At 36.0% G+C, this 14,320-nt stretch overlaps 1 protein-coding gene across 4 annotated transcripts in view; it reads left to right on the top strand.

The window, feature by feature from the left end:
* PCNX1 (pecanex 1) overlaps nucleotides 1-14,320 on the top strand; it is an 85,523-nt gene that overhangs the window by 16,186 nt on the left and 55,017 nt on the right. For all 4 annotated transcript variants that reach the window (XM_062495610.1, XM_062495611.1, XM_062495609.1 and 1 more), the window contains exons 4-6: nucleotides 512-557; nucleotides 1,409-1,498; nucleotides 3,120-4,820. In XM_062495610.1, coding sequence (XP_062351594.1) covers nucleotides 512-557; nucleotides 1,409-1,498; nucleotides 3,120-4,820 — 1,837 coding nt within the window. The remainder of the gene's footprint in view (nucleotides 1-511; nucleotides 558-1,408; nucleotides 1,499-3,119; nucleotides 4,821-14,320) is intronic.

Genomic DNA, 14,320 nt, shown 5'->3' with positions numbered 1-14,320 from the left:
CATTGGATGTGAAAATAACTGGAAGAATACATATCTTTTCACATGGAAGCAATTTTTTGATTTAGCTTGGTGTTTACTGTGTTGAACTAATAAGTTTTATATTAAGGTTGTGTTTTCTTTAAGCGTTTTAAACAACCAGGATCGCTGCATTAAATGTTCAGTTTTACAACAGCAGTTATTAGTGTAGCACTGCACTTGTACTTGATTGCCACATTAAGTAAGGAATTCCTAGATAACAATATTTTTAAAATCAGCATAGTAAAGTCTTCATGAGCACTGGCTTTTGAATGGAATAGTGCTGTGATGTAGTTGGATGCTTAATTGCATGACTTTTCACCTCTTGACAGTGTAAAGATAGTCAGAATTTTACAGCCCTTTGCTGCTGGATGTTTTTGTACCTTTATAAACCTCTCCTAGATGTATAGGCAAATACATGTGTTGCAGTAATAGGAAATAACAATTGTTTATTTCCTGAAAGTGTACAGCTTTTTACATAATTCCCTGTTTCTAGGTTGCCTCTGGGTTATCTCGTCTGGGAACAGCAGCAACCATCAAAGGTGAGATTTTTTTTTAGCTAGTTGAACTACCTGACAGAAGCACTTCAAATCACTATTGCTTACTGTGGTGTTTCCAAATACTGTCTTCCTTAGTCATCTTGATTTTTTTTTTTTTTTTTTTTTTGAGTGAAATACAGCATTTACTAGTTGTGAGAAGTCTTCATAGGACATGCAAATTATATGACCAAAACCTGAGGAGAGAATATTCTGGGGCCTGTGTTCTACTTCCCACATAGTGACAGGTTTTCCTTTTGCCTGTAAAATGTGGAGGCAAAGGGTTGGTTGGGGTAGATATTACTGTTTTGTGTTCAGTGCAATCAATTAGCCTTCTGGTATTGTATATCAGTGACTTGATTACTTCTTGTTGCTTGACATCTAACTGAAGTATTTTCTAGCCCTTGTGAACGCCTCTTAGATGAAAACATAACAATTTTGCATATTATGAGTATTTTCTTGTAAATTTATCCAGCCAATAATAAGGAAAAAAACTTAATGTGAATTTGTTGTCGCCTTGGGTTTTTTTTCCTCTTTGTGTTTCTGACCGTTACAAGTATTTTCTTAGTCTACCACTTTTTTTAATGGACAATCATGCAGAAATAAGTATACTAATAGATACACCTTTAAGGGGGAAAAGAGAGTTTTTTTTGCCATTGAGTTCTGTGGAAAATAGGACTAGCAGAGTAGACAATACTTGTATCTAAAAGAAATCTTGTGTTACTGTAATTGTGTGATTTTTTGTTACTTGCCTATAAATGAAGAAAAACAAGGAGCAGTATTTAATGACAATTGAGAATGTAGATGCATGTGTTAATACTTTAAGCACTGCTACTCTTATTTCTTAAAATTTGCAGGTGATACTGACACTGCCAAGACCTCTGATGATATCAGTTTGAGTCTTGGCCAGAGTTCTAGCCTATGTAAAGAAGGGAGTGAAGAACAAGGTAAAATTTCTTCTTCTCCATATTTAAACATGGTATTTTGTTACCAAAGACCTTTTGCTTAATATGCTAAATAAATTCATGCAGTTTGTAGGTATACTCTAAGAAAGGGTATCTTGATGTTCCCTCTTTCCGTTCTTAATTACTCAAGCTTCTGAGGAGCATAATTTGAATGCTTATAACTTTATTCTTTGACTGTGTCTTCCTTGTTCTGACATCTTCCTGCAGGTAATAAATATTTACTCTCACTTTACTGCTGAAAGATGGCTAACTTACATTTCTTTAGACAGTATCTCTTAGACTACAGGTGGCCTGGCATCACTCTAGATTAATTTGCTTTCCTTACAAGTACAGACAAATGTAAATGTGGTGGGCTTTTCTGTAAATAACCCTATATAGATCTCTGTATTCCCAGATGGATGTTATTAGAGCTTGGTGAACTTATTTTTGATATTTTTTTTTTATTATATACAAGGAAGATGTTAGCTTGTGTTCCAAAACAAAGCAGGACAATTTTTCATTTAGCTTCATTGTCAGGAAATGACCTGCTCAGACTAAAACAGAGCATAAAACCAAAGGGAATTTTTTTTTTTGCTGATTTTTTTTTTTTTTTAAGAACATGGTGAGTAGGAAAAAGTTAGTTAACTCTGAGAACCATCTTTCATTTTTGCTAGTCTAATCACTGATGAGTGATTGGAGCCACTAGATGGATGATTCAGTCATTACTGTGTGATTAATGTAGAATGTGTTTGAAATGGAGCATCACAGGTGGCCATGCTGTTGTAACAGGCAGCATGGTTCTGCTACTTTCAGCTGAGTAATGTAATTGTGAAGTCTCTTAAGTTGCATGTGTTCAAATATACTCCACAGAAATTCAGCAACTGTAGAAACTTGGCCTCCAGATCTATTTTTTAGTGACAGTAGTAAGAGGGAAAGTAGCCTGACTTTTAGTACTGCCTGCAGAGGGACATTTTTATGGGATACTGCTTGTGATGGGTAACAGGAATGGTTGTTTTAACTTAGATCTAGCAAAAACTACTCTCTTTAACAGCAAAAACTACCTTTTTTTTTTTTTAAGAGGTAGTAAAACTTACTGACTTCATAGGGAGTATCATTATTGTACAAAAAGACCTGTGACAGTGACTGCATCCTTGCTGTGAGCTTACTTGGTATCCAGTAGGAAAGGTGACTTAGGTTTTTGGTGCCTTCAGAGTTAATGGGGTTTACTGTGTTTTCATTCGTAACTTTTAAGTATATTTACTGCATGTAGGAACTAAAACAAAAGGCAGGGTACTCTGTTTATAATTAAGAAACTTAGGGATATGTGAAAATACTAAGTCTGAGATACACAAGCAATAGAGGAGGTTGGGGAACTTGTCAGAATTTCTTTGTCTTATTAATTACTAGGGATAAGCTAGTATTGATGATTTTTTTAAATTAAAAATAAAGCCTGTCAGGTTTGCCCAGATGTTCTAAAATATGTTTGAATTGTAATGTGATTAATTCATACTTGCAATTGGATTTTTCAGTTCATTTACTTTATCTGATACAAACAGTTTTAAAGCAAGCTGTATAACTTACATGAACATTTTACCTGAATATTTTTAAATATGTACTTTAACAGATTTGGCAACTGATCGGAAGCTTTTTCGTCTGGTCTCAAATGACTCGTTTGTCTCCATCCAACCTTCATTGTCCTCTGGACAGGATTTGCCAAGGGACAGCAGTGACAAAGTGTGCCTCTCGAACAACCAGCTTGTGGACCAGTCTAAAACCAGTACATGTGACGCAGAAGTAGCTTCACTGGTAACTCTGCATTCTCACTCCTATAGGAAGGATCATAGACCACGAGGTGTACCAAGGACTTCTAGCTCTGCTGTTGCTTTTCCAGATGCTTCACTAAATGATTTCCCCCTCTATCAACAAAAACGAGGACTAGATCCTGTCAGTGAGTTAGAAGCTTCCAAGCCCCCTTCTGGATCCCGAGAGTCTTTGGGTGAGAACTCTTGCATTTCAGGAGTTTTTCAATTAGATGACATTCTGAAAAGTAGCAGCCCTCAACCATTGACTAAGAGTGGGAAGAGCAAGTCCTTGAAAGCAGACAAAAGTATGGACAGTCTGAGAAGCCTGAGTACTAGAAGCAGTGGTTCAACAGAAAGCTACTGCAGTGGGACTGATCGTGACACCAACAGTACCATCAGTAGCTACAAAAGTGAACATACTAGCTCAACACATATAGAAAGTGTATTGTCAGAGCACGAGGAGGAGTCTCCTAGAGAAGAAAAAAAGGATGGTAAGAAAAAAGACTGTGGTGTCGACTCAGAGGATGACAGTAGTTCTACTACTGACAAAAGGACTAGTAGTGAAAGGACTGCTGTGGAAGTGAGTCCTCTGGGTGGTGTTCAAGAGGGAAGGGGTTCTAATGCATCCGATGAGATGCACAGCCAGAAAGGTCTTGGTGCCTCTGCTTCAGAAGAGGCCAATAAGAACCCACATGCCAATGAATTGACTACACAAGCTGACAGGCTGCATGGGAAGGCTGCTGAACAGAGAGATGAGCAGAGTGAGAAACTAGCTGTGTTAGTAGATTCAAGAGCTTCTAAAGAAACTAGTGGAAAACAAAAAGAAGGAGATGTTCGACCAAAATCTTCTAGTTTAATACATCGAACGGCCTCTACCCACAAGTCCAGCCGGAGAAGGACAGGAAAAAAGCGGGCTAGTAGTTTTGATTCAAGTCGGCACAGGGAATATGTTTCCTTCCGTGGTGTATCTGGTACTAAACCTCACAGTGCTGTGTTTTGTCACGATGAGGACTCCAGTGATCAAAGTGACTTGAGCAGGACATCAAGCATGCAGTCAGCTCACCAGTTCAGCAGTGATAGCTCTTCCAGCACCACCTCCCATTCATGCCAGTCTCCTGAGGGAAAATATAGTGCTTTAAAGACCAAATATGTTTCTAAAGACCGTGGGGGCACAGACTCTGAAAATGCTCACAAAACCCACGTAAGCGCTGAAGGAATTAGCAAAAAGAGATCTACACGACGGACTTCTAGCACAAACAGTGCCAAGAATCGTGCCAGAGTGTTAAGCCTGGACAGTGGTACTGTAGCTTGTTTAAATGACCCAAATAGTTTAATGGCACCAGGTAACATAAAACAGTTAACCACTTCAAAATCTGATTTGGAAGCCAAAGAAGGAGAGGTGCTAGATGAGCTATCTCTGTTGGGAAGGGCTTCACACTTAGAGTCAGTCACTCGTTCTAGGAATAGCTTACCAAGCCAGGCTACATTTCCTGAAGGGGAAGAGCAAGAATCAGCAAGTGGAGGTAAGTAAATGACCTACCAGAAGTACCTTGTTGTATTTTGTTAATCAGTCTGGTATCTATGACTTAAATTAAAACTGTACTTAATCATTCTCCCTGTTTCTTCACTCTTGCCCGGTAAAACTGAAAAAGTGTTTCCTTCATAATCTCTTGGAATATCTACTGAAATGGGTGTTGAATCCAAACAGCTTTTACAAAATCTTTAAGTAGAAGTGTTAGGGATTTATTACCAGCAGTCTTTATTAATTAGAGCTCTCTGTTAAAACTATTATTTGTGATCAATGAAACCTGCTCCATTGTACTGAGTAATCAAACTACTGCAGCCCCTCTGGCATGGCTTGAGGTGGTATCAAGAAATAAAACCAATCCCAAACCCTTACCATGCTACCTTTAATTGTGAATTCTTGCAATGGTCTAGTTACTAAGCTGAATTCTCCGAAGGATGTGATTTTTGCTTAGTCTTGTTATTGCTGACTAGACAGTCTTGTTTATTTTGGAGTTTTAGGGTTTTTTGTATTCATTATGTGTACATAATTACCTTCCAGTGCTGGAGAGGAATGTAGCTTCCTCTTATTTTTCCTTAACTATTGTTTTGCTTGGCATAATGTGAACAATAAGTTGCCTGGAGTAGCTGTTATTAATACAGATTAATAGTGGCATTAAAATCAAAATTTGGAGCTATTAGTGTTTTGGTTTTTGTTTTTGTTTTTTTTTTTTAATTGCTTGTTATAATGTTTGGGTTTTTTTCTTGGTTACTACACTGACTGCCTTAACTAGAAGGCATTTTGCATCAAGGTAGATAAATGTCTTTAAAATGCATTTTCAGAACAGTATGAGGTTGCTAATTAACAGTCTGACTTCTGGAATATTCAGATGCCAATACCTACCAGGTAGTCTGGATCTTTAAATCTAGGTGGACAAATCCTTCATAAAATTGTATTTTAGATCAAGACAGGTACTTTTAACAAACTATAGCAAATTTGACTGCTCTGTCATATAGACTGCCTAAACAAAATACAGTGATTGATCTTAAAAAAAGGTTTCCACCCACAGTGAGATAAGATGCATGACCAAGGGTGGGGGTTTGGTTTGATTTTGTTTGGGGGTTTTTTGTGGAGAGTTTGTGTGGTTATTTTTTGGTTAATATTGCATCCCCCAATATTAACAAAAGAACAATAAAAATTAGTACAATTAATTTTTGAGGAGGAAAGTGTGCCACACTGAAGTTCAGCTGTGTATTGATTATTAATCAAATTTGACTGATTTACAATTAGTTCATACCTGGTTTTATGCCTTCACTTTACTGATGTATGCAGATACGTTTTTTTTAACTTTCTGTTATTCCTAGTAACAGATTTTTATGGTAGCTTTAATGAAAGTCAAAGTCACTCTTCTAGTACTAACTCTACAAGCTAAACAGTTAACGCACATTGTTCATAAAGCCTTGTTAAAGTGACAGTTCTTCATGTCTACTAAGAGTAATTTAACTAATAAAGGGTCTCCTTTAAGTATTTACCATTTTGACTCTATGCTTTCCTTAGCACAAAATTTGATTTAATTTTGTTCTGTTATCCTAACAGCTTTAAGCAGTAATCTTCCCTTTATGTGCAAAGAAGGATTAACATGCCTTGCTTTTCAGAACATCTCAGACTTTATATGTGCTTACTAATTGTCAGTAGTCTGAAAGAGTTGATGGAAGACAGATGCTGAATATTGTGAAATATTTTGATTGCTCTTTTGAAAAGGTTTGTCTTCCCCACCATTTTACTCAACACATTTCAAAGCAATCTTAAATGTACAAATCTGTAGCAGCTAAAGCAGGAAAGGCTTGCTGGCCTGATCCATTTCCAGTTTAAAATTTTACATGGTGGTAATTTTGAAGTTGATAGTATTTGTAATGAGTGGAAAGTACCCAAGTATTACTTGTCTATGGGTTGCAGGCTGTCTTTAAGAAGCAATCTGGAATTGAGTTCTCTAGATCTGGTGACATGATATGGTTAATAACACTAGCTGTATATTGTTTCTTCCTGTCAAGGGAGAAGGAAGTATTTGCTTTATGACTGTAAGAAGTGAATGTCATTCTGCTTTCTTTTATTTTTTTGAAAGCAGAACAAAATTATGAATTGCTTTTCTTTAGCACTACTTAAATCTTGTCTATTTATTTAGTCTTGTCTGTCAGCAAGACAGTAAGTACGTTGCATTTGTCTGTTCGTGATTAATCTGACTAGTTCTTTTATAGTGTCCTTCTTTACTGGTTTTTCTCTTGTGTGGGTTTGTTGGGTTTCCCCCCAAATTTATAGCTTTTATTACAAGTTTTGTGATGTGTATCTTTTAATCGTGGCTTTCTTCTTTAGGTGTACCCATGACTAATAGTAATGGGAGAAAATGTTTTCACTATTTAGGATCCAAGTGTATTATAGCCAGTATATCTTACTACTGAGATGTCTTCACCTTTTAGGAGTTTTTTTTAAAAACATGCATGTCTAATATAAGTGCATGTTATGTGTATATATATGTATAGCATTTTTTGGAAAAACTTAAGAAATTATTTACTTGTTGCAGGTGAATTAGAGAATAAGCTTGGTTTGGTTTTTCCTAAGATCGGGGATATTGGCTGGATGTTATTTGTAGGAGTAGTGTGGTCCAACCTCCTGCTGAAAGGATTATTTTATGATTTTATTTAAATATTTTTAAATATCTGTGATTGCTTATGATGACTTTCTGAAACAAATAATTAACAGATGCACACAGGATAAGTAAAAGATTGATATTATACCGCCTCCTTTTTTCCAGTCAGCAGCTTTCGGTTCCTGTTTTTCAAATATGACTTAAATCAGTAATTATAACTTATCCTTCAGTCTTTAGAGACTAGAATTCTTGTTTGTGTAACTGCTAATATGTGTTCTGTAATGGATATGGCCTTTACTAATCTTCCACTGAGCAGGATGTTGTACAAACTTGTACATATTTCACTTCTGCAGATACAACTTAGTAGTTTCATTTCTATATTATTATGCCAGGAAGTGGTGAATGACTCACTTGCTGTGAGATACTATGTGTATTTGAATATAAATTCTAATTCATTAAAATGCAGGTAAACAGCACCTGAAAATTCTAAGATTAAGTGTATGCGGTGGATGTATAACAAAATATGGATGATGTCTTACAGTAGTTGTTACCTGTGTTGAGCCATTCTGACTCCAAAAGTAGTTAGTGAATTGCTGAGTCATGGGTTAGTTCAGGTTGCTCTGCAGTCTAGTGAAATTCTGGAAATACATTCTTTGCACTGTCCTGTGCCTGGTTTCTGTCATATGTGTGCTGTTTCTAGATTGCTGTTTGTAACAATTTGAAGAACCACCATAATATTGTATATAACACAGTGGTGTTTTATAAAACTTGAGCTGGTCTGAAAAGTCAAGTGTTCTCTCCAGTTCTATATTAACTGTAAGAGATGTGCCCTTTAAGTTGGTTCTTTGTTTTACAGCTTGCTGCAATTTAAGGTTTATTTACTTTAAGTTCTTAAGATACATACCCTTATGTAAATAAAACTGCGTGTAGAGTGATGGATTTTTTTCCTTCTGTGCATTGCATAGCAATGTTGAAGTAACAGCTCATACTGTTTTGTGTTTTCAGGTCTGCAGTACATCTCTACAGGCAGTCAAAATAGGGCTATGTGAATTTGTATTAGTCTTGTGTTTAATATGACACATGGAAACCTGTTCAGCTGTTTGGTCTGTGTGTATTTGTACATACATGCTCTGCGTGTCTGCCTGCAGTTATTACAATTCAGTTCTCTGTTACTTAGCCAATGTTCATGGCACCTGCTAGCAATATATTACTTTTTTTCCTACTATGCTGATGTTGTACACGGTCTGTGTCATCACTTGATTTGCCCGTTTTGCAGAGCTGTTCCATGCTTCTGATAGCTTTAGTTTTTGCTACATTTTCCTGCAGATAGAATGAATATAATTATAGAAGATGGGGCTTTTGATCTTATTTTCTGTGCGTCTGCTGGTTCACGCTCAAAAGACTAAACCAAACATTTTTGCATGAGAAATTGGAATTTAGAAATGGTAGAAACTGAAAAATGTGTGAAGTTCCTGTGATTGGGTTGTGTGTGTGTTGTGTGTTGGCTGTCTCTTTGTGTATTCACCAGAGCTGTGCTGTAACTGGATCCAGGTAAGCAGATCAGGAGTACAAAGGGCAATCTTCTATAAGCATTTTACTGTACTGTCATGGCATTTGGGTGTGAAGGTTGAGTTTCACAAAATTCCCTCTGTTGGGTATCTTGTCATCTCAGTCGAGGCCAGATTGCTACCTTTAAACACTTAAAAAAGTAGACAGTGTTAGGAATGATACATGAGGGTGCTGTGGAATTTCTACAGTTTTGGAACTTATCAGTGTAATAGCACTTGGAGTGAGTCTTGCATTTATTAATTTCTAACCACTTCCTAGAAAACAAAATTTTAGTACATTTTTTGGGGACTCAATCCTGTGTTTTGTTGCCTTTCTGGTATTTATGGATAATATACAGAGGCTTTAATTAGATGACTTTTGATTTGGGAAGAGTGGTTCCATTTTGTTGACATGTGTTGTTCATGTGTTTTCTGAGTATTCATCTCAAATAGGAATTTTTGCTATTAGGTAAAAACGAAGCTGTGCATTTATGGCTGGCTTCTAGGTGTACCTGGGTTTATTGGTATGTGTATAAGCAAGAAAGTTCTAAAAGCTCTATCAGCTGATGGAATTGCTCACAATGCTGCAAAATGTAGCTGTGAGAACTCATTTATGTATTGAAATTAGCCACTAATGAATGTTTGGTGTTTTAGTAAAGGCTGTATAATGCAAATTTGACTTTGTGTGTGTATGATATGCTAACAAAGTATGCTGCATATGCTGGAGAGGCTGTGTTCTGAAAATGTACAGCATCTTTTCCTTAAGGTGAATAAATCTAAACACAAAGTCAGAACTAACTTTATTAAAGACTGATGTCAATCATGAACATACTAGTAGATACTGATACCTGAACCCCGGATTATAGGGACTGTTTTGGGCATGGGATCACATGGGGTTTAGCTTTAGTTCTTTGACCCGAAGTACATCAGCATTATATTCAAGAGATCTATGTGAGTAGCCTAATGTTTTTAAAAGTGGAATAATTCAAGTAGGAAGTGCAATGAAGTAGAAAAACTAAGAGTCCTAGTTTTATCTTTGGCCTTAGTATAAAAATTTTAATGTCAAGGTAGTCTGTAAAAATGTTTGGTTCAGAATTCAAACCAGATGGTTTTATTGTCATGTTTTGTCCCCTCCTTGATAGTGTTTTGCTTTTCAGGTTGTTGTAGTGGCTGTTTTGACATAATTGTAAGTATTTCTTCAGGCTAGTTTCAGATTTACTTTTTTTCCCTTTTTATAAATGGAATCACAACATTGAAGTCATGGGCTTTACTTTTTCCTGAATTGTGTGTTGTTTTATTCTGCACTATTTTCCAGCAAAAGTTTTTGAGTTGGAGATACCACACTGTTCTTTATTGTTTCTCCTTTGCTGCCCACATCTGTGTTCTTCGGAAATAATCATTAGTGATATTTTTTGTTAAATATCCGCAGTAAGTTATAATACTCTGAGCCAATATTTAGATTTTTTTTATCAATCAGAGAAGTATAAGTAATCCCTGCAAATGTAGGTTTTATTAAGACGCATAATGATATGGTGATTAACAACTGCATTTTGAAGATATGGACTAAATAGAGTGCTTCCTTCTGCTTGGGTATCTTTCAAGTGTGGTTTTTAATAAAGTGTTAGAGTATGTGAAAATAAACTATAAATGCCTCAACCATGAAGAGAGCAGTAGTGCTAAGGTAGTGCTGACACATAAATGCATGTGAAGTACATTTCAGGTTTTGAACACAAATGAGATGTAGATGCTCAATACAGAAAACGTTTCAGCTGTTTGGTTGGGCAGAGTACATTCTGTCTTCAAAGAATTTCATTGGTTATTTGCATTTACAAATTTCATTGCTTATGTGAGTGCATGAGCCATAAACGATTCATTCCAGTTCTTGCTGAGAACGTGTAAGTTTAGTAATTAGTGATTGAAAATAGATCCATTTCCCATTTGATAGAGTGAGAAAGGGCATGTCCAAGCATTGCTCAGGTTTCCTGCATAACTTTAACCACGCTTAACTTGACTAATGTTCAAAACCATCTAGGTTTAAAGTAATCACTTCAAGTGATGGGGGGAAGGGTGTTGAATTTTTTGGCTGTGGATTTTTTTTTTTTTTCCCCTGAGAAGAGTGAGGGGGACTTTCTGCCGTGGTAGGTTTTGTTCTTGCTTGCTTTCTAGTTAAATGACTACAGTTTTTATCCTAAGAACTTTATGGTTTTCTACAGGGATACTTCACCTTTGCATTAGTATTGTACCACATCTTTCCAGGAATCTTCTTACAAAGAATTTTTCTGTATTTCAGAATTTATGTAAGGCACTGGCATTTGTTTGTAGCAAAATGAAGTGGTCTTATTGATGCAATAAAATTGTGGCAGTTCTGCTTTTTCATTTTCTTCTTAAGCTTCTAAGTTTTGGTTAAAAGCAGTGTTGAATAGGTGCAGGGAGATATTGTAAATGTTTTGGCTTATTTCTGTAAAAATGTTTCTGTTCAAAGGAAAATATTTGTACTTCGTTTCTTAAAACTAGGTGTTTCATATAACAGTTGTATAGTTGTAGTGTAGAATTATGAGTTTCAGTTCTATTTGCAACTTAGTAAAACTACAGAGGCAAGTGTATAAAGGTTCAATGTAAAGTATCATACAAAGTGTCTGACAAAATGGTATCCTTATGGCACTTTAAGTGTGTAACTGCTGATTTGGCTCTTTTCCAATCAGAAGTGTTAAACAAGTTAATTGTAATGCAACTGTGCTTGCAAACACACATATTCATTAACAGATACAAGTGTCATTGCTTCTTCTTTGAAAAATAGTTTTATTATATCTGGGAATAGGTGTGTGAGGGGTTAAGTTTGCTTCAAGGTTGTCACTAGGTCTCTAGTACTTCTTTTATTGATCTATGAGATGTAGGTTTGTATTTGTAATTTGTGCACCTTGAATTTCAAACATGATTTTTGTGTTCTTGAGAATTGATGATGCTGGGGATTCACATTCATATGACAACATGCAGAGGAAATGCTTGAATTTCTTGATATCATGTGTAATGATTCAGAATAGAAGTATAGAATAAAAAAAAAACATAGAGAACCTTTTTACAAACATTCTGTAAGCTGAAAAGTTTGTCTTCCTCTACTGATTAAACTGAAGTAAGCAGGAACTTGAGAAGTATTACCTGTGTCATCTCTTCCTGTTACATTTGGATTTTGTACCTGACTGTAGATGTTGGATCTTACATTTCTGGAGACTAGGATAAGTTGTTGTAAGTAGCAGTATTGGAGAAGTCCATGTGACATCATAAGTATTAGAGAAAGCTTATTTATACTGAAGCATGATAAAACTGCTCTCAGGTCATGGTAGAACATAAGTTGGGAACTTGTCTTACTTTCTACTGGTGAATTCACAAGCAGTTGCCCTGCTCCTTCTCATTAGAGGCAAGTAGAAACACAAATAATACAAATTAACATAAAGATCTTTCCATACTGGTATGTGTATATTTTAAATTGTATGTCTCCTGTGAGATGATATTAAAACCAAAAGCTCAGCAAAAAGTCTTCCCCAAGAATGAACAAACCCAAGGGGCCAATACAATAAACAAAACAGAACCATAACCCCTCTGGTTTTCCTTTACAGCCAAAAGCAAACTTTGCTCAGTTTGGCTTTCCACACTTTAGGCTAATCCTCTCTGCTCAGCTAGCGGGTTTTTTTTGGTTTTTTTTTCTTGTTTTTTTTAGTCCTGTTTTTTCTACATGTAGCTTCTCGAAATGTTGTGTAATGTTAGCAGACTTGGAGCTTGTTAGTCTGAAGAGCCCTGCAGTCTTTTAAAAGTAGCTTGGTAGACTTGTGTAGTGACCGTGAATGTTACCAACTTCATTCGGGAAGAATATGTATAAAAGATGTGCAATGAACAAAAGTTTCAAGATGATAAATCAAGAATTTTGTGGTAAAGCAAGTGGAAGCTACACCCAAATCTACTTTGACTTCTAAAAGTTAAAATGTTAAAAAGTTAAAATACCATAGCTGTTTGCTTGTATAGCTTGGAATTTAATTGACAGGTATGTACTAGGTTTTTTTGTTTTCTTTTTTTCTTATCTTCAAGCATGTTTGTATATCTAGTTTACTCACAGAACACTGCCTCTGCTAGTTCTTGAGACTTGCTTTAATGATAAATTGGAGCTAATAGGAAGGACCTATTGTGTTTTAATAGTCTCTGCTTCAGTTATTGCAGAAGATGATGCTTGCTAAAGAAAAACAGATTCCTGTCAGTGTCAAGTATGCTGCCTTAAGGAATTCCACTTGAATGCTGCTTTTGCTAGGTAGTTGCAAATGGTAATGAAGATGCAATGCTGATGTTTACCATCTTAATGGAAATTCAGATATTTACATTTCAGTTAAGACTAGTCACTGTTCCTTATTTTGTGGTGCTTAACTATGGTCTGATTACCAGAATTTCTTTTGCATCTGAACTCAGTGGAAGCTGTGTTGTAAATGTGTTTTTTTTTTTTTAATATGCTGATGTGTATCCTGGAAAAAATGAGATAGAGAAATTGTCATCCAAAATCAATGGGTTGTTTTGACCTCACATTTCAGGATTCAGTCTGTCTTGGTTAGTGTAGTCCTCTTGCTTTTACTTCAAGTGTGAAAGCTGCAAAGAAATGCTTGGAGAAATTAGGCAGTGTATTAAAATAAAGCTGTATATGAAGTCAAAGGAGAAACTTACTGAATTCTTGCTGAAACCCCCTGAAAAGGTAGTATAATCTATTGATGCTTAAAACTGTAACAACACTTATGTATGAATGAGGACAGAATGAGCAAACCCCTGGTGTTCCTGTAAGTGCAGGAAAGGGCTGAATTAGGGTTACCCTCAACTTCTGTACTTTTGGTAATGAAATGCTTGTAGCTTGAATATTGGTGTTAATCTCTCTGTCTAGCTTCTTTCATTTTAAAGCTAGCTGTAAATTGAAGCTTCAGCTAGAGAATTCATTTGGTAACCTGTGGTTCATATGGGTTAAACTATTTAAACTCTCTATGAAACTCGTTTCAGTCAATGAAACTCTTGTTTTAGCCTTTATTGCTTGAGCTATGGAAGAAGTACACAACAGTAGTAGGTTGCTATAGGTTGCCGTTCCCTGCAGACCAGCATTAAAATCTTTGCTGGTAAGTGTTGAAAGCTTAAGGGCAGCAGTGTTGTGACTTGAAGTGTGCTGAAGTGCATATGGCCTGTAGTATTCCTGCCATTGCTTTTTTTTTTGGTTGTTGTTGGGTTAGTTGTTTTTTTTTGATGGGGGAGTAGAGGGGGTGTTTGTTTTTTGTTTGACACCATTCTTGGTTTTCTCACTCTAGTAAG

Source organism: Cinclus cinclus, chromosome 6 (genome assembly GCF_963662255.1).
Source record: "Cinclus cinclus chromosome 6, bCinCin1.1, whole genome shotgun sequence".
NCBI lineage: Eukaryota > Metazoa > Chordata > Aves > Passeriformes > Cinclidae > Cinclus > Cinclus cinclus.
Note: the sequence above shows the minus strand (reverse complement) of the source record. Positions and strands in the feature narration are given on the sequence as shown.